This window comes from Lissotriton helveticus, chromosome 12 (assembly GCF_964261635.1).
Source record: "Lissotriton helveticus chromosome 12, aLisHel1.1, whole genome shotgun sequence".
Lineage (NCBI taxonomy): Eukaryota > Metazoa > Chordata > Amphibia > Caudata > Salamandridae > Lissotriton > Lissotriton helveticus.
The window spans coordinates 93,239,125-93,263,362 of record NC_136073.1 but is presented as its reverse complement, the minus strand read 5'-3'; the positions used below and the strand labels follow the sequence as shown (position 1 = coordinate 93,263,362).

Below are 24,238 nucleotides of genomic sequence, written 5' to 3'. Positions count from 1 at the left end.
CGCGGGTTGGGAAAAAACTGTGCTGCGCATAGTGAAGCAGAGTTTTCTGCACTCTACAAGCTTGGAACTGAGCGAAGTTCACCGTCCAGGCCTATTGCAGATAAGATGAAAGCAGCTACTGGTTCTTCAATATTTGAAAGATAGCCTAAATCAAATAATTCCACTATAGAAACTCATCTATTGGGAGCATGAGCTTATTCACAAAACAAAGTTGTGTAGAAAAAGGGTTGGCTACAGACCAGCAACACAGTATGAAGGGGATAGCCATCTTAGTTAAAGTAAACTCCAGGGTGGAAGTGGTGAGGTATAAGACTGATGAGGGGGGGGGGGCAGTTAAATAGTAGATGAGATTAAAGTTTGGCACATTTCATACACCCGGGTTAGCTATTATGGTCCAAAGGTGGATGATGTCTCATCACTGACCACTCTTTCTTTTTTTTTGTTAGAATTTAAAGCCTCTAATATTTTAAGTGATGACATTAATATTCTACTGGACAACAAACTAGATAGTTCCTCGGCTCGTACACAAACTAGTTCACCTAGAATAAGGGCTTATCCTCTGTCAATGGCAGCAAATCTGAACCTCAGCGACGTGTGGTACACGGTAAAAGAGAATTGTAAGAACTACTCCTTTAATGGCAAGAATGGTCATTATTCAAGAATTTACTATATCTTTTTAGATGCAAGAGAGGTAGAAAGAGTTAGGGATATGGAGTATCTTTTCGATGGGCCGTGAACTCAGTTCCGCTGGCGGAATTCCTTGAGTTTTGGCTGCTCCGCTTTAAGCGTGGAGTTTAGCAAAACCCTACCAACCCCTGGTGGAGGGAAGATTTATTGGTGTAAATAAAAGGTTTATGGTCTAGTGTTTGGAATTCCCATTGCCCAAGTCCTGGTATTACAGTGGCACTGCACTCACATTGATAATTTAGGCGAATGCCATCACACAGAGTAGATCACATTTGATCCTGGCAAGTCCGTCTTTGAAGCGAAAGTTAATGAAATGGAGACACCAACTCATCATGATCATTGGTAAGCATACTATCTATCTGCAATGGTGCATGTTAATGTAGCATGTTGTTTTAAAACTTTGAAGCATGCTGAGGTCATGCTGCTCATTCCCACGTGGTGTGTATGTACATAGAAATCCACTATGCCCACCCTTGCACCACTCCTATCCTGGAAGATTCCCGCCCTATCCCGTCTGACCTGTTCTGCAAAGACCTTGCTGAGGGCACCCTTCCTCAAATGAGCGAGTCAGATGGCTACAGCTTTCAGTTTCATATGTAATGAGACTGACCAGTGTTGGTCCCTCTTCTATGTCTCTTGTATGGTGGCTGAGCATTTGTATCTGCAGAAAGTCTGCTTTGGAGAGTATTTTGACAGCCGGTCTGTGGAACTGGCTGTTGTGATCCCCAACAGCCCATTAAAAAGATGAATGTCACTGAAAGAGCCCAGGCAGTGAGAGGCCTGGCAATAGAGAAGTATGGTGAACATGAACACCTGTTGCTCCACTTGCAGCAACACCGAAGCCCCCACCTCAGAGACCATTCACCTAATCTATCTCTAAATTGTAGAAGGACCTATTTGTTCAATACCATCTACTATTTGTAGGTTTGTGATTTGAATTGGGGCTTTGCATGCCCCTGGTTGGTGTTGCTCTGGTGAAAAGGGCACATTTATTGTTCAGGTTCAATACCCTCGCCAGAAGATTGAAATATGCTACTAATAAACTGCATTAGAGGTGGCATAGCAATACTCCGCCTGCCTGTGAAACTCCTTGGTATTCAGATGGTCAATAGGACCAAGTTTAAGAAGTTTTACTATATGTCGAAGATTATTCCTCCAACCAGAAATTATGCATGACATAGAGTAAGGCTCAAAAAGATTTGTTAGATGGAATGTAGCTTCCGCCCCCATTCATTTGGTGTGGGATTCATTTAAGGCCTGGTTCAGAGGGGCCCTGAAGAGTTCCTCAGTGGCCTGGATTACGGATCAAAGGATGTAGGTATCATTCCTTGAAGTGGAAATACCTATAGTAGAAACTGAACTAAAATCATCTCAAGTCCAGGGTGAGATTAGAAAGAGATTGTAAAATAAATTGAAGAATTTGTATTTAATGTTTAAATTGAAATTGGAGGAGAAATTACAACAGCAATGGTAGGCAAGTAATTTGAGGGAATACGAACAAGGGGATATCTGGGGAAAATTTTGGGCATCTAAGGCTAGGCTGTATAGAACACGTAACTATATAAGATAAATTAGGGATGAAGAGGAGGGTAGGGTGGTGGAGGATTCAGAAAGGATAGATCATGTATTTCATAAGTTCTTTCAGAAACTCTCAAGGTGGATAAGGAGGAGCTAGAACTGGCTATTAGATAAACAGTTATCAAGACTCACTGCTGTCAATGACGAGGAATGAAATCTTGAGTGCAGTAAAAAAACGTAAAAGGGGAAAGCAGCCAGATCGGATGGGATTCAAAATTCTTTAAGGCTTTGCTATCGAAGGGTTCCCCATTACCAGATTCTTGAAATTAGGCAGTTATTTCACCTATTTGAAAACTGGGTAAAAATCCCATGCAATGTCAGTCATGCAGGCCGATATCACTGCTAAATTGTGATTATAAAATCTTTAGCGGTATCCAGGCATCCTGAGGGTGCAAGTTAGTGGGGAGTATAATTAATAAAGATCAGAAGGGCGTCCTACAAAGGAGGTACATGAGAGATCTTTTGCACAGCTTAATAGGTTCAGTAGATTTTTCTACAACCCAGGGAGCCCCCTTGTCAATTGTAACTCTTGACAAGGCCAAAGCCCTTGATCTCATCAACTGGAAATACCTGGTGTGCCCAGATATAACTGGTGGGCACACTAAAGGGGTTTTGAGTCAGAGATGAGTTCTGGAATGTGCTGAGTAAGATCTATAGTGCACCATGTGCCCAGATGCTAGTGAATGGTAATCTTACCTCCCTGGTCAAGATAGGTAAGGGGACCAGACGGTGTTTTCCTGTGCCCCCTGTCCTTTTTTATTTGAATTTGGAATCTCTGGCACAAAGTCTGAGATCAAACAGTAGAATAACGCCATTCATAGCAGGAACCTTCACTAGAAAGATAGCCTTATATGCTGAGGATCTGATGTTGACCACCTCAAACATAGAACATGCTTTACCATATTTGAGTGCTGAGGTGAAATATTATGGGAAGCTGTCCGGCTATGAAATAAATGATAGCAAAACAGAGACAATGGCATTGAATCAGGACTATCAAGACATTAGGATATCAAAAGAACTAAGGGGCATATTATCAAGGGGGTTTATCTCTGCTTTTTTGGCTTTAAAAGCCAAGAAAGCGGAGATACAATTATCTCCCTATTACCTAGCTGTCGCTAACACCAGTTAGCGACAGCTAGTAGGAGATAGCGACCATCTTGGGTCCCACTTTGCATGTCAGTGATATTTATCACTAATGACATGCAAAGTGGGCATGCCAAGATGTTAGCGACTGGAAACAGTCGCTAACATCGCTATCTCCTATTACCAACTTTTGGAGATATTCGCGCTAAGTGCGAATATCTCCAAAAGCTAACACCTGCCCTGAGCAGTTCTTAGCCATGTTATCTAATGGGAGGTGGATAACATGGCTAAGAGCATTAGCTCGGTAATGCATGAATATCGCTGACTTTTCAGCGATATTCATGCATTGCGGCTGTTTTTTATCGCATTTGCGATAAACCTTGGTAATACCAAGGTTTATCTGCGATAAAAATCGCCGCAGCTCAGCGGTAAAATTTTGGGGCATATTACCAAGCAATAGCGATAATTATCGCTATTGCTTGGTTAGAGACAAAATTTTACCGCTGAGCTGCGGCGATTTTTATTGCAGATAAACCTTGGTATTACCAAGGTTTATCGCAAATGCGATAAAAAACGGCCGCAGTTCATGAATATCGCTTAAAAGTCAGCGATATTCATGCATTACCGAGCTAATGCTCTTAGCCATGTTATCCACCTCCCATTGGATAACATGGCTAAGAACTGCTCAGGGCAGGTGTTAGCTTTTGGAGATATTCGCGCTTAGCGCGAATATCTCCAAAAGTTGGTAATAGGAGATAGCAATGTTAGTGACTGTTTCCAGTCGCTAACATCTTGGCACGCCCACTTTGCATGTCATTAGTGATAAATATCACTGACATGCAAAGTGGGGCCCAAGATGGTCGCTATCTCCTACTAGCTGTCGCTAACTGGTGTTAGCGACAGCTAGGTAATAGGGAGATAATTTTATCTCCGCTTTCTTGTCTTTTAAAGCCAAAAAAGCGGAGATAAACCCCCTTGATAATATGCCCCTTTGTCTCTAACCAAGCAATAGCGATAATTATCGCTATTGCTTGGTAATATGCCCCTAGGTTTTTTGGGTATAGCAATACTGCATGATTTGGAAAATGTCTCAAATGTGAACTGTGCTATCTCAGTGTAGGGACCATCTAGAAACTTGACTCACCACTCTTTTACTATTTATCAAAATCTCAATTTAATGGGGAGGCTGGATTCCTGATAAATATAAAAGAAAGGTGGCCTTTTTTTCCTTTTAAAGGTTTCTATTCAAATTAAGCTATGATAATTCAGTTGTTAAAGAAAAGTATCTTTTAGAAAGTTACCTTTTCCTTGCCTGAAATTCCTAAAAGCTATTTTACAGGAACCTTCCAACAGTCAACCAGGCTGTGAATGGGCCCAAATGATTTGTGAAATGTGCTCCCCTAACAGAAATGAAGATCTTGGTGTGGGCGGGGTCACCTTATGTCAGCCTGGACTTCTTTTACCTGCCCAAAAAAACAGGGACTTAGAAACCTTTCCAACCCTAAGACCTATGGAGAGGGTGGAAAAAAATGGCAAGACAATCTGCCCAGGTTGATTACTGCTGGGTAGATTTAGGTTTCTCCCATTTCAAGATTCTCCACAGCAGCAAATCTGATTCAGCAATACCTCCACAGAGAAATGATATGGCCTGTGGAGCCCTTTTTGGCTACAGACTGCAACCAGTCCCAAATGAAGGATTCTGAGTTTCAAAAAAGTGACTAAGTACAAACAGATAATTCTTGACCGGGAGAGACGCAAAAATTATGGCTGGCTAGAGGGACTCATGGTCGCAAATTCAAACTCCTCCCACTTAGGGCTTTCCAGGAAAAAGCCAAAAGCTTTACCAGGACTACAGCCAACAGTTTTCTACTCTGTGGAGCCTCACGGGATACAGCCTACTGCTTTGCCTCAATGAAGATTTTGTATTTACATTTTTGAGAGTTCCAAGTTAAAACTTCACCTGGGTTGAATCTGGTTTCTGCATCTGACCCTTGCTCCATTGTGGTTTGCCTGGAATCGCGCCTAGGTCGTGGTCTACCATGACCAGTTGACTGCAGTTGTCATTCAACACTTTTTGGCTCTATTTTTATTTCAAAATTAATATCTTCAGTTGCTCCTACACATTACCCTAACTTAAGCCTGTCTGAACTTTGTCCAATCTACTAAGGTGTAGAACTCAGTTTAATTTTAGTGAGTGTTCACCATGACAAGGATTTTGATTGGCTAGTCACCCTCCTTGACAAATAACCACATTTCTTACACTATCATTCCTCACATGTATCTCACATGTATCTCATTACTGTGGGTCTCCCTACTATATTCACTTTTTTTTTCTATTTCGAATTACTATTACACAGTATTTCATTCATGTATATTCGAGGGTTTATAACTAAAATCTTCCCTTCGTACCCATTCATTTCCTTTTGTCTCCTACTGTGTGCTTAACCACTCTATCCGTTCTTATGCCATTTATTCCTCTGTGTACCTCTACATTTGTCAGCTGTTTCTCTTAACGCTTCTGAGCCTTGCCACAGTCTTCAGTTAAATTGCTGATTATTGTCACAATATTTATCTGTTGCTGTCTTATAGTTTACCAAGAAGGCACAGATTTTGGTAACCATTTTCCCTCATTACACTAAAATTCTGTGTTCCATAGAGTTTTATGCCATATAGAAATGTGTGATTGCATGTCCTGCATTTTCTAATTATGTACAGACTTGTATTCACATTGCAGCTCATTCATAATATGAAGGGTGACCAGCCAGCCCACAATGGCAGTAGAGGCTCCAAAGTCTGCTCCCTTGGTAGGAAACTGTCCACCACAATTAGCGGTGCCCATTTCCTAAGATGTGGTCTCCCTGCTCTCAATACAGAGTAATTTGATGATATATTTTTGGCCTACTTTTCCAATTTTTTGTTTCACTGGTGCAAAATTCCATAGCTGGATTATTTTTAAAGTAAAACAAAAAATAAAAGTCTCTGATATTTAAGGATACTGGGGCATATGTGTCAATGTTTTTTTGGCGATTACAAAATAGCGATTTTTAAGAAACTGCTATTTGGTAATCTCAAAATGCAATGCATCAAAACAGTATGCAAACAGCGATTTTCTAATTCAAGGAATCATAAACGCAATTAGGGAATAGCTATTTGCAATTGGAACTCCATTCTGTATCTGTAGGGGGGCATGTTGCCGGATTAGGAGGCAGGATGTGCCTGTACGGATGTAGAGCTGCACAATGGCATGCCGGGATAGTACCCGGGCGAAGTAGCGCGATCGCTTCTGTAGTCTATCCCGGCCTGCCACTCTGCAGCTCTACATCCGTACAGGCACATCCTGCCTCCTAATCCTGCAACCTGCTCCCCTACAGATACGCCTATCACCGATCGCACCACAACAGTGTAGCCGACCGGGTCCACTGTAAGTTATTATACTTCCGTTATTCACGCATGGTGGGCACTCTTAACAAGTGATTGAGCATGTCAATATCCAGATGTCCCACCTCCCCACAGTCCTGACGAGACCCTACATCCTGCCCAAGGGTCGAAACGCCGTCGACGCCCCCTGAAAACGAACCCTACAAACAGTGCCTATGATTTTAGATAGTCACTGTGACATTTACTGCTGTTACAATTATTGCTCCAATGGTCGTTTTCTTTCCCTTGTAAAATATCCCCTGAAGAAACCGTGTATATCGCACTTGTTGTCACTTAACTGTATTCTTATGTACTTTTTTGGTTCTCACTTTACACTTGGGACACCTCTGCACTTTCCTTTGAACACTACATGTATGAAAAAAAAATTCTATCTCTGATAAATATAAAACTAACGATGGTTGAAATATAAGAGTGAAGAGTATTAGTTTTCCCTCCGACACCCCCCTAAAAACCCTTAAAGTGTTATTGAATACCATATGTTGTATTGATTATCCATTATACATTGAATGCGCCACTGGAACCACTGTTTTTGATATATAGCCCTGTCCAAGATGTCAACTGCCAACAGTTGGTAGAAACCCTCCACTTCCATATGGGGTAGCAGCAGGTTGGGTGATGATGGAGTTTCATTATTATTTGACATGTACCCACTTTCTGCCATGCTACACATGAGACTCAGTGTTATATAAATGAAAATGAATACAATAAACATTAAAAGGACAATTTGTTTCCAGGGAAGAAAGATTAAAAAGCATTGGTTCAACAATTTAGGGAATAGGGGGTTTTTCTTCAGAGCCAGGGGTAGTAGGAAGGGCTCGATGAGAGTTGGCCAACTCATCTAAATGAAGTTCACAACCCTTTTCTCAGTGTGTACTCTAGTAGCACATTCAATCTTGCACACAGTGAAAGACTTCAAAAACCTATATTGTAAGGCAAGGTTAAGAGTGACTTGGGGCCTGATTTAGAGTTTGGTGGACTCAGCATCGCAAATGAGACAGATATCCTGGCTGCCTTGTTACAAATGCATTACATACCAATGCACTTGTAGAAAGGTAGACAGGCGATCCATTCTATTTGTGACAGAGTACCCATGCACTGACAACAAATTACGTGCAGGGATAAAGTCTAGAGTGGCATATGGCAAGTCCAAGTCATGGTGTATTGAACACTAACCTCAATGTAAAATGATACAGAAAGAAATACATGTGTGACCAAATAACAGTTTTTCTATGAGCAGCGTTTGAATTCCTTACTTGCCATGGTTTCAAATTACTCAAATTTGCACAGGACCGCCCAATAAAAGGACTGGTATTTTTTTCACAGGACATCAGATCTTGTAAAGCTGTGGCAATAGCATAAACCGCCATGTAGGAATTGTAGGTAACCCCCTGGTAGGTGGCATTGAAATATATAGGCAGGTTGCTCAGTTTCTCATCTCCTGTGCATAAATTCGTGGTGTTTGCCCTTGAACCAGAGTGATTTTGCTTGTCTGGCCATCCACAGGCAAAAGCTTCTTCCCAAAACTCATGAATGAAAATGTCATCTTGATGCTTTGAAGGGTGAACACTTCTGAGATATAGGTCAAATCCTGGCATTGCACCACCATGGATGGAAAACCCAATAGTGCCTATGACAATGTCTGAGTACTTTGTTACAGATAGGAGAGCAGATGTGGACCAGGCCTCACTGGCTATAAAAACTTTTCCCATCACATTCTGTCTCACCATCTCATCCAAAATTATGGCAAGGTCTGCATCAAGGCAAAAGACAACAATGGCTGTGGCAGTTGACGCCCTGATCACCTGTGTGATGTGAAAGCCATTTCTATCAGTTTTTCCCAGGATAATGTTCAAAGAGAAAGCAATACAAACACCAGCTTTCATGAGTTCTTGTTTCACAATTTGAATTCCTTGTTGACCGTAATCACTGTCTTCAGCCAGGAGACCCACCCAGGTCCACCCAAAATGCATTACCAACTGGGCAAGCCCAAGAGACTGGAAGTCATCACTTGGGATGGTTCGAAAAAAAGAAGGGAACTGTTTCCGGTCACTCAGGAGTGGATTTGTTGAGAAATAACTGACCTTTGGAACAAATTAAAGAAGAAGAATTTCAAAAGATTGCATTCGATCCAAAAAACACAGAAGAACAAAGGCGGACTTTTGGCACCCTATTTATTCTATAAATATTAGTGATTACTCAGCAGAGGCAATGCAGAGTACAGAAGGTATCTCCTCATAATGGTTTATATTAAAAATTGATCAATATGCAATTTTAAGAAGAGAGGCAAAATAATAAAACATGCTTTTAGATATCCGCCCATCCATCTCTCCATCCATCTATCCATCCTTTTTCAGTTATGGAGCACTCTAAAAGATTTGGGCCAAGATGTAGGTAAATCTGATTTACCGACTCTAGAATACCGAATTTTACCGATTCGGTATTCTAGATTCGGTAAATCAGATGTAGGTAAAAATTCGGTAATTTTTACCGAATCTGTATGATTCGGTAATTACCGAATCGGTATTTACCGATTCGGTAATAGCCATTGATGCCTATGGGCCTCAATGTCAATTACCGAATCGGTAAATACCGATTCGGTAAATGACCGATTTTGCAAGGGGAACAGGGTGTCACTTTGACACCCTGTTGCACCCCTGATTTTGGCTCGTGTGCCATGTGATACACATACATGCCCTTAGGGAATGTATGTGTGCCACATGGCACAGGTGTACATGCACAGATGTGCATGTACACAGGAATTCATTATTTACCATGCAATTGTAATACATGGTAAATATTGAATCGGTAATGGCCTGTGGCACTGTTTGAAGTGCCACCTACATCTGGCTTTACCGATTCGGTATATTTCCAGATTCGGTATTTTACCGAATCGGTACATTTACCGAATCGGTAAATTTGAAGGCCCCTACATCTCCATTTGCAAATACCGGTCGGTAATGGCCGAAATCGGCCGTTACCGACCGGTAATTGCCGACCTACATCTGGCCCAAAGTCTGTTTTGCATCAATTTGCAACTAAGCATTCAGCAAATAGGTCTGGGTAATTGTTTAGATAAACTTGTACTTGTTTAAATACGGATTCATTATATTTCAAGATCTAGCTGAATGACATTCATGTAATATGCAACACTTACAACAACATCAACAATTATGGAAAGTGTGGATATTATATGATCAATAAATACATCCGTGAACAATGGTCGCTCTTGAGAACTATTACAATGAAGTGTTACTTGAAGATTGGTCATTTATTTTCTGTTAATATTGTTCCTTTTTACTTATTAGTCACTTCAATAACTCCATTGCTTATATTGAAATATTTGCCAGGGTAGAAACTTGCCAGTAAAATAACATGGGGGATATTCACCTGGAAGTGGCGGAGAGAGGTGTTAGCCTTCTTGGCTTTATGTCTCTCTCTGCCACTTCGGAAACGCAAAGCTGCACCATATTCACACGGATATGGTGCAGCCTTGCGTTTTCCCCTGAGATAGCGGTAAGTTTAACAACTTGGCGCCAACGCAGGCACCCTTGCACCAGAGTACAAGGGTGTCTGTCTGCAGGGGAGTATTGTTTATGTGTAGCAAGGTGTCCCTTCCTGCACATAAACAATCCTAAATGCAATTCTCTCACTTTTATGTGTGCAGCTTTATGCAGCACACATGAAAGTGACAGAATGGCATTTTAAAAAAAAAATGGCAATTTTCTTTTTCCATGTGTGCTGCCAAACTAGGAGAAATAAAGCATTTCTCCTCGTTTCGACTGTTTAAGACCAAGATTTTCCTGGTCTTCAGTTTGGCACTGCCTCCTATTTACGTTGCCCTTGTGAATGGGGGGGCAGCATCAAAATCGAAGGATGTTGCGGTGGAACACCCCCCGCAACACCACTGCACGCCCCTTTCAAACTAAATACAGCGTGAAAGGGTGCCTTCTTCACAAGGCAGTGTTAAGTCATGTTAAGTGGCTTAACACTGCTTTGTGAATAAGGCGAGGCCCATATCGCCATCATGTCACTGAAAGTGGCGTTGTGGTGGCAATAGGGGTCCATGTTCCCCTGTTTCAAATGCAATGCTTAGTTCAAAGCGTTTAAACATAACCATAAACCTTACTCCATTAGCAAGGAGTTGGCACACTATAAGGAGAGTCATTCACAAAACTGATTTCAATCTAGGAAGTCCTGATGTATTTAAGTGCATTTGAAGTTCAGCTACAACCGTTTGTGTAGTTATTTTAGCCATTACTGGCAAAGGGGCTATTGAATTGGACAATAACTTAGTGGTGAACTTGAGTCCAAAAACGTTTATTCAAAAGCCGTCTCCTTACAGATTTTGTTATGACAACAAGGTATATCTTTTTATTTGGAAATGTAATTGATTGAATCTACAATAAACAAACATTGGCAAATCAAAAAAGATAGAGATGAGTTGCTCTTGTTATTATTGCTGTCCTTCTAAAGTCTATGGTCTCCACAAATTTTTCATTTCACACCAGACCAGAATTGGTGCACTATTGTTATTGTAGCATGCAGATTTTCATACGTACGGTTTATTTCACAGATACATTACAAAAGAAAGATGGCTTACCATTCATAGAATGCACAGCACCAGAAGAACCAAGGTTGCATTACAGATCAGTATAATTTACCCAGAATCAACCCACTGAGCTATCTCAGAAGCATGCGAAGTTATTACTGATTCCACTGTAATGAGCTGGCAACTTGGTTTCATAAATGCATAAATGGTTACACTCTCATTGAATTATCACACCAGCTTCAGAAGTGTCTCTGATTATATAGTAAATGAAGTTTGAATGTGATTCCACTTTTAGATACTTAAGCACCTGTAAGATTATCAATTTTAAATGAAGGTCATAGTATAAAATATTGGATTCTAAAACCCAAATTACACCTAATCTAAGTTTAAATAAAAGAATTACATGAATGCTGCAAATTAAACACAATAAAGGTCAGTTTTCTTCCTGGGTTAACTTTATTAAAGAATCAATGGTGAAACCGAGTCCAGAACAAACAATTTTACAGACCTATCCGCTTTTCAATTCACATCATTTACATTTTTAAGGTTTTTGTTTGCTCATCATATTGGAATAGATGGTTAAAATTACACTTCATTGCAGCATAGCATAAAAAGATACCTTAATATAAAACAGTTTTAAAACAGTTTCAAAAGGACACAATGCGGTATGCTGTAAATAATCTGTAGTCAGATAAGCAAAGGCCACCTCAAAAGGAATTTATAACAGCATTGGCAGGGGACAGGAACTGATAAACCTGGAACATGCCCTGTGATCACCTCAAAGTCTAAGAAATTAGGAGGATTAATGGAGGGGGTGAGAACCAACCTCAAATAATAATCACAATCCTTGTCAGGGTGAACTATGAAGGTAAACAAAATCGGTGCTTAAAGATTTGACACATTGGCACAAAATTAGTCAGGAGTTTATGCAGCACTCAATCCCTAATATATTGAGAAAAATAGAGTAAATTTAGAAAAATAAAGTGATGCATAATGACATAAATCTATTAAGTAGAAACACTGATATTATTTTTCAAGCTTGAATGAAAAATAGCAACAAAAAAAGCACAACGTGCTGATCATGGTTATCTGGTCTTGCTAGGCCGGGCCAAAGTCAAAAGTTCAGGCTGACAGTAGTGGAGCGCGGATTAGATACAGGGACCAAGTTCATCCTGTTGCAAAGTTTAAGTTCTTATTTAGAATTTTTGATGCAGAAAAAGTGGTCATTGACATGTTGCTGAAGGACAAGCTGCAAACTAGATCTGAACCAGGGTTAGATGACAATGGGTTGCTGAAAAGCGAGGTACTGTACCGAGAGCTCAGAGAGGGCAAAGTCCAAAGCCTGTCCCAAGGAAACCTCCATGTCAACAGGTTGCATCGATCCCGATAGGCACTCTATGTTCAGACTACGAATATTTTCTGGGATTAGGACCTCTTTCAGTGAATCAAACCAGCTAGGTACATCCATGAGTTGAATTGACATTGATGGCTTCAGCTTGTGAACAGTCCCGGTGTCCCACAAGTTCTCTAGAAGAAAAGTTGGCAAAAAGTTTTCAAGCATAAGCTTTTACATTGTGGACAGGAGGAGTACATTTTAGCAACAGCAAAGGTTCTAGGATATGTGGACACCATTTGATTACACCACACTCCAACATAGGCCCGCGACAGAATCCAGTTGGAACTGATATGCAGGTCAGCTGCAAAGAGGAAGAGACTCTAACAGGTTGTAGCTCAAACAAAAGGTCAGCCAAATGACACTTGGAGCCACTTCTGGGGGTGTCGTTCATGGACAAGAAGGCCCAGTCTTCCTTCTGGTTCTTCAAACAGCACAGCAGTCCTCCTTATGATCCATATAGGTCCAGGATTTTTCTGTTGGGCCCACAGTGTGTGAGAAGCACATCACAATCAACTCCTGTGGAACTTTATGGTGGAGATGGGGTAGGAGAGTCAAGCAATGTAGTGATTCCATTTAGTTTAGCAGTCCTTACAAGCAGTTGGCAATTCAACGAGAGTCAGTACAATTGCTTGTGCCTCCTGTAAATGTGTTACTTAAGATATATTAGATTGCAAATAAATTTTTTTCAAGTGAGAAAAGATATTTACTTTTTTATAGAAAAAATTTAACATACCGCTATTTTTTTCAGTCAATGAGCTGAATTATTCTTGGCAACTCAACTAGCTATTAGTTGTATGGATATTTTGAATCTGACTATACTGTGTCTGTAACTGTTGGCTACTTAATCAGTGTTTTTTGCCTCGGAACTCATTTAGTTGGAAAAAGTCTCTAAAATTCTCCTTCTCGAGGGGGTGCTAGAGAGCTGGCGGAAAGATGGCTGCTTTCCAGAGTTGCTCTGCTGGCCAAGTGCAAATATTCTGCAATTATCCTGGCAATGAGGGGCCAACCACAGCTGTCTGAAATGGGTACTGCCTAAACAAGGTGCCGAATGAAATATTTGGCCACAAAACACTCCCAAAACAATAGAAGCAGGGTATTCTATCAACTCTGTCTCGCCGCACAACGAGGTGACAAGATGGCGGCTGCCTGAGACCTCTAGCGGTGCTGAAACCACTGAATGAAGGATGCCGATGTGAAATTGACAGCTGCGGGGGATCGAGGTGACTTATGGTGATAAGCTGGTTGTGCATGATTGCGGCTGGATCGATTTGCCATGGTGACTTGGGACAAAGCTGTGGGCAGCCGACACGAGTGAGTGTAAGGTGCAGAGGGAGCCCTGTTCTGAATGACTGGATGGATATTGTGGGGGAGAGGCTGTGACTACGGAAGGAGCTGAGCACCACCCCGGCTGCATGGAAGCCCCGTGTTGGGAAGATTGCGGCTCTGTGAGAGTGGCTGTTTTGCACCTTGGGGTCTGGCGGGCAGATCCGGTGAAGATCGGCTCGAATAACTGTGCTTTTGGTTGGGACATGGCTAGATGTCTGCATCTGCTAGCCCAGAAGAAACTAGATTATCTGCCTATTGAGGTAGAGACTGGAGCTGTGCCATTGTGGACACGGCATGCCATATGATATAAACAATAAATGAAAATTAGCTGCAGAAGGCAGTAACTTCAGATTCACCTGAAGGGAGCAGGCTGTTATCACCATTATACACACTTGTTGAGGCGCCTGAATAGAGCGTGTGCATGCTGCCAAGGACCCATATATGGGACACCGCTCCTATTGCCGAATACTGATTACAAGTACTGGTGAGATACTGCTGCCAGAGGTGTCTACTAGACCAATATGGCGAAGACAGACAAACAGCAGGTCCACCTTACAATTGAGGCTTGTAAACCTGCTAGGTCCTACCAACAAGCACTGTGTGACTCTGAACAAGAACTGCTAGGAAAAAGTCCCTTTACACTGGAGGTGACGCTAATGGCCATGTAGAACAGTTTACAATCTATTGATGGGAAAGTAGATGCACTTAACATGCAAATGGACCACTTTGCACCTAGACTGGATAACCAAGACTCCCAGCTGGGAGAAGCGGAGCAGCGCATTTTCACCATGGAGGACAATCTTCAAGCCATCACATCCAAAAGTCAGAACATGGAGAAGGTGTAAGCGGTGTTCCAGGATAAAAATGAGGTATTGTAGGTGAGGTCACATCGCAATAATCTCATCAAGTCAATGGCGGCGTCCCCAGTCCTGGGTGCTCAACCATGTCCGATAATAGCGCGGTAACTTAATTACCGCAATAGAGGCATAGTTCTGTGCTTAGCCAGGGAGAAGCAAACCATCAACTACAAACGCAATGTACTTGCGTTCTATCCAGATTTCTCTGCCACAGTACAGGCAGCGAGGCATGAATTTCTCCCAGTAAAAAAGAAATTGCAAGCTGAGCACATTCCCTATGCCATGTTATACCCTGCTCGGCTGCGGATTGAAGTGGAGGGCAAACAGAAATTTTTCACAACTCCTAAGAGTGCAATGGAATTTGTAAAAATGTTACAGAGGAACCGGAAGGACCCAGTAGATCCAATGGTTGACGATAAATAGGACTGAAATTGTGTGAGGATATCAGAGTATGGATGAGCTCAACGTGGATATGACCCACAGTATCTATCCGCCTTTTTGCATCTATGTGGATCTATCAGTAATGTAAAAACATAGACGTTAAAATTCGAACTAAAATAATTGCGCCAATACTGCCAGATCAATCTGGAGTTGTGCAAGACAGAGCCCCAACGCTTAATCTAAGAACCCTGTTTGCAGTGCTGCATCAATTGAGCCCTGAGCTTAAGGCAGCTGTGGTGCTGTTAGATGCCGCTAAGGCATTTGACTCCACACAGTGGAGCTACATGTTCACAGTGCTTAGTCGTATGGGGATTCCACCTCTATTTATGCGAGTGGTGCCACTGCTCTACTCCAGTCAGACAGCAAGGGCCCGGTTCAACAAGTTTGTATTGAATCCTATCCATATAGGTAGGGGAACTAGGCAAGGATGCCTATTGTTTCCAGTGCTGTTCTCTTGTGTGCTGAAGCCTCTAGCATGTAAAATAAGGCAAAGACATGAGCAGGCTGTGCTGGGGTTCAGAAAGCGGCAATTAGCCACATCCTTGCAGATGACATGCTGTTGTAGGGAGGCTGAGAAGAATCTGGTGCCCTTTCTCTGGTAGTATGTGCAATTTGGTGAGTAGTCAGGCCCCAATCTCAACTGGGAAAAATCTGAGCTGGAATTCCCATAGACATGAGCTACAGAGCTGGTAAAATATTTAGGCACTTGGATGCACAGGGATCTGGAAGCTGTAGTAAATATGAATTGTGGGTGGGTGATATGGAATCTAACAGATCGGGTGGCTAGATGGATTTGTCTTCTATTATCCCTTTAGGATCACATTGCGGTCTTTCGGATCACATTGCGGTCATTAAAATGAGGCTATTACCTAAATTCCTTTATCTATTTGTAAATATTCCTATAGAGTTGCATAGAACGCTCTTCAAGTCTCTCAATGCGTGCTTGCTCACCCTAGTGTGGGCGGGCAAACAGCTGCACTGTAGCTGAAACATTCTAATACAGTCATATGAGAGGGTACGTTTTGGGGTGCCAGATATGTGACTGTATTATCTATGTGGCAAGCGCATTATTGGCAGTATCCATAGCAATATCTACCACATTTGACTGTGGAAGCGAGTGATGCTCACCCAAACTCACTCCCAGCTATGATACTTTATAACAGACCTAGGAAGGTCGCTGGTTCTAAATACCCTTCAAATGCTATTGTTCAAGGAGAATAGAAATGGGTTGATAACCCGACTATACAATACATCACTCACTGAAAATCCAATGACTACTTCTGTGGCTAATGATTGATGGAATAAAATGCTTGGCACGCTGATGTTGTGGGCCGACTGAGTGCCATGGTTTGCACTAACTGGTCGCCTCACAGTTAATTGTAATCTCAGAAAAATGTACTTTAAGTTCCTTCATCAAATGTATTATACGCCTGAGCGACTACATAGATATAGTCAGTGGGAGGACTCCTGCTGTGCGAGATGTGGCATAGCTCATGCAGGCCTAATGCACCTTGCTTGGGGTTGCAGGTATGTGTTCCTATATTGGGCTAAAGTGACAAAAATTCTGTCTCAAATTGATTATGGATCAGGTCGATTGCACCCATCAGATATGTTTGCTGGATCTGCTCAAATCCATTTAACCATGTAACCGCAGACTAGCTGCTATCACACTTCTGCTGGCTAAGACACTAGTAGCCAAGAGTTGGGGAAGGAAGCCCACACTTACTGTCACTGGATGGATGAAAGACATTATGAACTGCAGAGAACTGGATATCTATGCTGAGGAACTGCTGGCCGCCTCCAGGCCAAACAATATCTGGAGCCCTATGACAATCTTCCTTTTGGAGCACCCGAATGTGCTTCAATGAGTTCACAAAATATGGACTCTGGGGCCAGGAGGAGGGTTGTTTGACACCTACATGAGAAACATGGGGGTGACCATGACCCTGATGTAGCGGTTACTCTAGGCTAGCTTGAACTGGGTGTACTGCACTGCATGTTTAAGCAATGAAATGTATGTTGTTAAATATGTTGCATTCATTTTGTATGCCAAAGGCATGTGTATTATGCCAGGATGAAATAATAAACTTTTTTTAAAAATCCTCCGTCTTGAGGATGAAAATATTTTGTATGCAGCCTCAGTTTATCTACAACTTCTACACCTCTGAACATTTCTTCAACTTACCCTTTCTTAGAAATTCTCCTGTTCCATCCACCTTGCGTGTCACCTGCTAAACCTGATCTTCACTTCTCATGATGAATCCAGTGTCCTTTATGCAGATCAAGATGAACTAATCACCTTCTGTTACCCTTTGGGCTTGTTGTCAAGTCTCCCTTGGCCCCTTCTCCTCCTTCCACCTTCATTACTTTTCTCATTGATAGGCCTATCTTGAATCCACCAATTTGATTACTGTTCCAGAATCCCAAATCCGGATGCCTAATGACATTTCCACTAAGTTTGCCAACAAATATAGTTCTTGACTTTTCTCTGTTCTTAAATTACTTATTTCCACTCGGCCTAATGTCAACACCAGCATTCGTCCCTCCTCCCTGTGGTAGACTCCTTAAAACATGCTCATGAAACACCACTGTTAGCACCTCATGCAATTCCTATTTCACTGGAGGCAGCAACTTTACAAACTGTCTTTAAATCATATAAGAAAAACATTAAAGAGGCACCTACCTCCTTATATTGCTCTAAAATTGAGGAGGTTAATAACTCAACTTGTGAAATTTTCAAAACTGCTCAGGAGCTTTTCTTGCTACCTCATAAATGTCTCTGCAGTACTTGATCTCTTGAATTCTGTGAGGCTCTGTCTCTTGCAAAACAATATTACTTCCTTTGCTAACAATTGCAAAACCCCTGCCACTAGCGACCTCACTACAACCATCCCTCTTGCAATACCTCTATCTGCAGTGACTTCATTACCACTCCATTTAATGTATCTCTCAAGATCTCCCTTCTATTAAATCTGGATCCCCTATAGGTCTCTGCCCTAATTCCCTACTTCTCAAAGCAAGACGTTCTATTAGTTTCATCATCATGGATTTAGTCAATTCTTCAGTCAAATCTGCCACTGTATCCCTCTGTGTTTGGGAAACTGCACTTGTGGTTAAGCTACTTTGAAACACTCCACAATCCCTGCTACTCTCAGTAACTATCTCCCTTTATCCCTATTGTGTTGTTTAATTACATTCTTGTCAGCCACATCGATCTGATTTTTCTTTTCTTTTCTTGAAGTATACAAGCTTCTTGACCCCCTAAAAGTCAAGTTTTCACCATCTTCACAGCACTGTCATGTAGCTCCTGTATATCCTTATATCGTGTTAAGTTAGCATAGGTACATTTGAGGTTTAAACGCCATTTTTCTGTCTTGCAACTTCTGCACACGACACTTAATTGTTGACTTAGCTTTCAACCTAGTAGTTTGCCGTGGTGTATGTGAGAATAATATGTTATTGCTCTGATATCAGCTTTGCTTAATAAACTATGTCTGCACGAAGAGTGCTGAAGTTTCAGGAACAACACGATATGGAATTGTTATGAGGTCTGATCTCCACGCCTTCATAGTCATAACACAAGTGCAGCCTTTGCCAACTCTGGCTTCAGGCGGGATTGATATTGCTTTGCACGAGGCACATAGAACACACTTGAATGCGGTGCACATGCAGAGAGAGCTGGTGTATGCTGATGTGATTCCTTCATGCTAGGACACTAAGGTATGGGCCCGCCCTAAAACAACCCAAAGAGACCTTCTTAGCTAATAATATAATATATGTGTTAGGGAGGGTGAGATATAAGTGTTGTTAACTCTTATTCATTACAGTATGTTGACATGCTGTCACCATTCGCTTTTTATGTCTTAGTAACTATGCTGGTAATTTTGCTACTGATAATAAGTATACTTGTATTATCTAAGATACTGCGCCTGAGAAGACGGCATTAGTAAATAAACATTTCAAATCCACATGTGTCTTCTTTACTCCATGTTCTGGTTTGTAATGATAATATAACGAAAGAGTGTTCATGAGTTCCACGTACCCTGAGGTACAGTAAGTTCATGTTCTGGTTTGTCTAAACATTGGGAGTTTGGTATGTCCAATGAGACACTGTAGCTAGCTCGGTAAGGGGTGAGTTGGGTACTGAGGTGAGTTTTGGGTCACCCTAATTCGCCGAGGTTCCACTCCTCTATGCACAGTTCTGTGTGAGAACAGAAACCCTGCGACATGGCGCCCAACGGTTTCGGTGGTCTTATATCATGACACTCGAGTAGTATATCGTTCAAACCTTAACCCCTTCACCTCCGTTTCCGGAAAACGGGGTGTCGGTGAAACCTACCTATTTTTTGAAATAGATCTTATTCAAGCTTGATTCTTTCTTAAACGGTTTCTTTGAATTACTACCCAGTTGTGCTACAAAGTATTCTTTGTATTTTCTTGTTTCCAGTGTTGTCATGGCGGCGGTGGCCATTGCGCAGCATAGTCGCGTGGCGGTGCGCACACATCTTCAGACGTATCAAGTCCCGGTGGATGGGATGGCTGTGATTTTAGTGGTGGGTGCAGATCCGGCGTTCCCTTTCGAGTTGTTTTACTCTTGGGTTACGTTTCCGGCTGTGGACGCAACTTCTGGTTTGTTCCACTCCTACACGGCCTCAGCTGTCCCGGCTGAATATACACCATACAGGGCACTGGAAATACCTATTGATCATTGGCAGCATCGAGTTTGGTTTGATGGCGCCCTCCCCCACTTTTTGTCCGCTGCGAGGTTAGGTCCGCTCTCAATTCCAGGTACTAACTGGCCTGCGTTGGGTGGTTTTACCCCGCACCCGAATCACGGGGCTTGTACCCTTGCAGAAATTCGCAGGCTACATGTAGTCTCAATTTCCGTGATTCGTGCATTGGTTCAATACATAGGTCGTCATCTCCCGGGTGGTCCCCGGGGGGTCCGGCCGTTCAAACGGAACGTGGTGGTTTACGGCTCAATCCAGTTATGGTAAATTCGGTTTTTGGTCAACGCCCTGATAATAAAGATGATTTTCCTTTTTGGCTGGCCGAGAAATTTGACCAACTGAAAGCCGTGTTTCCCAATTCTACTCCTGCTGACAAACATAGAATGTTGACGATTACTTTACCTAAGGATATCACTCCCGAGCTCGTTGACTGTGAAAGTTGGGGTAAGACTTTTGCGGCTGTTTATGCGAGGTGTTTCGGCACCCCATCTTTGGCTGTACTGCCTACGATCATAAAACGTGTTCAGGATGATCACGGTCCTGAGGCAGCGGTTGAATTGGGTATGCGCCTGTGTGGTTCTTTTGAGATTGTAAGTGATCTCATACTCTCCAACGTCAAGGGAGATGCTGTGAACTTCCAGGTTTTTAATGCACTGGCAGCGTTACCCGATGCCGAAAAGCCCCGCCAGTTGGCGAAGATTGTGGTGGCCACTTATAAAACTATCGGTCGCACAAATAAGGGTTTAAAGTACTTCACGGTTAAGGAGAAGAAACAACCACAAGTGCAATCTGCTGCGGCAGTTGTACAACCAAAGTCCAAAAAACAAAATTGGCCTCAGAAACAGAAACAGGGGAAGCAACAGCAGCAAACTCAGGAATCATATCCTGCAACACAAGTCCCTGCGCCAGCTGAGAAAGTTTATGTTTTGCGCGATCGCACGATGATTAAATCACCTGATCGATTTCAGGTTTCTGATCAACGCTCTCCTCGTTCCTTTCAGGGCTCATCGGCCCCGAAGACCGGTGGAGGAGGAGGCGGACGGGGACGTGGTGGCCAACAGGGACGTGGCCAGCCCCACCAGACAGAAGGCGCATGGAAGCAGGAGGATTCTACGCCAAAGAGACCGCAGTTTGCGAAAAAGAAAGTCGCAGCCTTAACAGCGCATCGATATGCCACAGATAGTGAGAACGCGGCTTCGGAATCTGCCGTGGGCTCTGACCTTGCTGGACAGCGCGGCGGAGATAACCATAGTCAGAGAGGCGCTGCGTCCACTACTGAGGGTGACAGCGACTGATGTCTACGTTGTGATAGAAACAGCGGATACAAGACTTGCTCCCCCTGAAAGACTTTATGAAATTGTCCTGTTAATTGAAGGTGACATACAGCGTACCGTTAAAGGTGTATTTTGGGAAAATCTGTCTTCTACATATGATATTTTACTTTCGGAGGCTGACTGGCCCCCACCTTTTGTGCTCGCGGCGCCGCGAGGGGAGGAGGTAATCCTCCCCAGTTTCGCGAACACTGTCTCGAAAGAGCATGCGCAGCATTTTGCAGAAGAGTGGGCTCGGGCTCTCGCGCCGGCTCTGTACCGTAACCAATGTGGTTGGGATAAATTGTCGCCTTGCCACGAAATTCCGTTGCGGTCTCAGCCGCAGCCTCAACCTCAATATCCCATTAGGCGTGAAGCAAAATCTTCCGTCGCGGAAATCCTTGAACAATTGGAATATCAGGGAGTTATTGAAACGTGTGTGTCACCGATGAATAATCCCCTTTTTACTGTGAACAAACCTGACGGATCATATCGTTTGGTTTTGGATTACCGGCATTTAAACTCGCGTTGCCGTAACTGTGCAGTACAGAATACTCACGGCTCTGCCCTTGTGGATAGTCTCGTACGTAAGCGTTTCAAGACAACGCTTGACATATCCAACGGCTTTTATGCCCACAGATTGGACAGCTTTAGCTCCCAATGGACCAGTTTTACGAGCGCTGGAGTCCAAAAACAATTCCGGCATCTTCCAATGGGCTATAAGAATAGTCCTGGTATATTTACCGCTCGCATTGTCTCTATTCTGGAGGCACTCGACCCGGATGCTTGTTCGTATGTGGATGACATATATCTCACAGTCGACGATATTTGGGAGCATCTGTGTCGTGTAAATTCTGTTATTTGTAACTTCGCTGACATGGGTTACAAATTTGACTTTGCAAAATCGCACATTGCTGAACACACGGTGTTGTTTTTGGGCTATGAGCTCAACAATGAAGGTAGAGGTTTGGCTCCTCACTTCTTAGAGAAGTGCGCACAGTTGCGCGCACCTACAACACTGAAAAAATTACAGTCTTTGCTGGGCTTCTTGAATTTCGGCAGAACTTATGTTCCAGGATTTTGCCCAGCGTATCAAGCCTTTGTATGCTTTGATACAACCTACTTTCTCAAAATCATGCTGGCTGCCTGAGCATTCGGCCATTCTGCAATCATTGCAGGCTGATCTGCTCGCTTCTGAATACTTACTGACTCGTGATAACCACACCAACCTGGTGATAAGAATAATTCCAGGGGCGGTGGGTTTCACGTACCTGAATTTTAATGAAGGAGACACAGTGCCTATTGCTTGCAAGTCACACTTGTACACTTCGGCTGAATTGCGGTTTCCCACAGACCTGAGGGTAACAGTGTAGTTGAGCGAATGAACCGTGATTTAAAGCAATCTTTGACAGCCCGAGTTATAGGCACTGGCAGAAACTGGCTGGCTCACCTCTATGGCGTGCAGCATGCTCTTAATAATCTCCCTAGAAGGTCTCTGGGTGGGCGGACCCCATACGAAATGCTCTTTGGCATCTAGTTGTACGTCCCTGACCTTGACGGTCTAGACTGTGTGGTTCGTGCCACTTGCTTTGACACAGATGAACATTGCAATGTTTTACAGAATCTACAAAAGACCAGAGACAGTCTTGCAAAGGAACATTTGCCCTCCATGTCGGATGATGCGTTGCAGATCCCGGTAGTTGGCTGGCTACCCCGAGTTGGCGAACTGGTTCGAGAGAAGATCGATAACAAGAAAGAATTTGGTCCTTCCTATCGAGCTCCGGTTCCAGTCCTTGGAGTGAAGGGCACAAGAACAGTCATTTTACCACCACTTCCTGGTCGTAAGGAAAACAGGTTTATTTCAATTGACAATGTCAAGATACACAGAGTGGCTGATTCTTCTTAGCATGACACCGGCTGTTTCCTGTCCTTCCATTGTGAGAAATTCAGTTATGCCCACTGCTTCTAATATTGAACCTGAAGTGGCCATCGAATTACCTGCTGTTTCCAGTCCATTATTAAATAATTTACCCGGAACTAACATTGATGAGATAGACTATACCTACCCCACTGATTTGTCCATGCCTGACCTGCAAGCACGTTTAGCCACGGAATCCAGATTTTCATTTCACTCTGCTTCCCCTGCCTCGAAGAAACCCTCTCGAATTGCAGTTTATGCTAGCCTGTTTAAAAAACATTTTTTGATTCCCCCTTGGACATACATTTGGCTGGTCCTTTTTTCAGTTTACCTTTTTATGTCAATTGGTTTTGTGTTTTATTTTTTTCGAATCATCAATGGACACTATGTCGAGGAAAGAACATGCATTACTCATTTAAATGGAACTTTGGCCCCGCTTTCCTCGTCACATTCTACACACAGATTTAAAAGATACTTGACTTTGGTTAACATCACAGCATGGCCTGTCCTTGATGGAATCGTGTGGGATGCAGTTCGGTTTCAGGTTCATGGCCCAACGGAAGTCGTTAATGTCCCTAATGTACTTAAAGTGAATATGGGGGATGTGGTGAAACAAAACATTCGTTCTGATGACTGGGATGTCAATGCTGTAGAAAGTTTATTTTCTGATTTGCAGTACTATGCTGCATTTGATGCTGAGGATTTATATTTAGAATCTGCTAATTATGGTGAATTATTCTGTTACCAACATTATGGCAATCACTTCTTACACAAAACATCTTCCAGAAGGGATACTGTTAACTTTACTCAGTGGGAACATTGCCCAGCACCTCAACAAGGGAGTTCTGAAACGTTTCTAAAGAAGTATACTTACTTTACTGACTTTAACCAGTCCAATCCCGAGTCCTTTTATTTTAAATTTCAA

The 24,238-nt window shown here is 42.6% G+C and overlaps 1 protein-coding gene across 1 annotated transcript in view; it reads right to left on the bottom strand.

Annotated features, from left to right (window-relative positions):
• LOC144797918 (vomeronasal type-2 receptor 26-like) overlaps nt 1-24,238 on the bottom strand; it is a 70,945-nt gene that overhangs the window by 6,121 nt on the left and 40,586 nt on the right. Inside the window, exons 4-6 of the mRNA XM_078668719.1 lie at nt 17,082-17,241; nt 12,648-12,862; nt 8,511-8,867 (exon numbers count right to left, since the gene is read on the bottom strand). Coding sequence (XP_078524845.1) covers nt 8,511-8,867; nt 12,648-12,862; nt 17,082-17,241 — 732 coding nt within the window. The remainder of the gene's footprint in view (nt 1-8,510; nt 8,868-12,647; nt 12,863-17,081; nt 17,242-24,238) is intronic.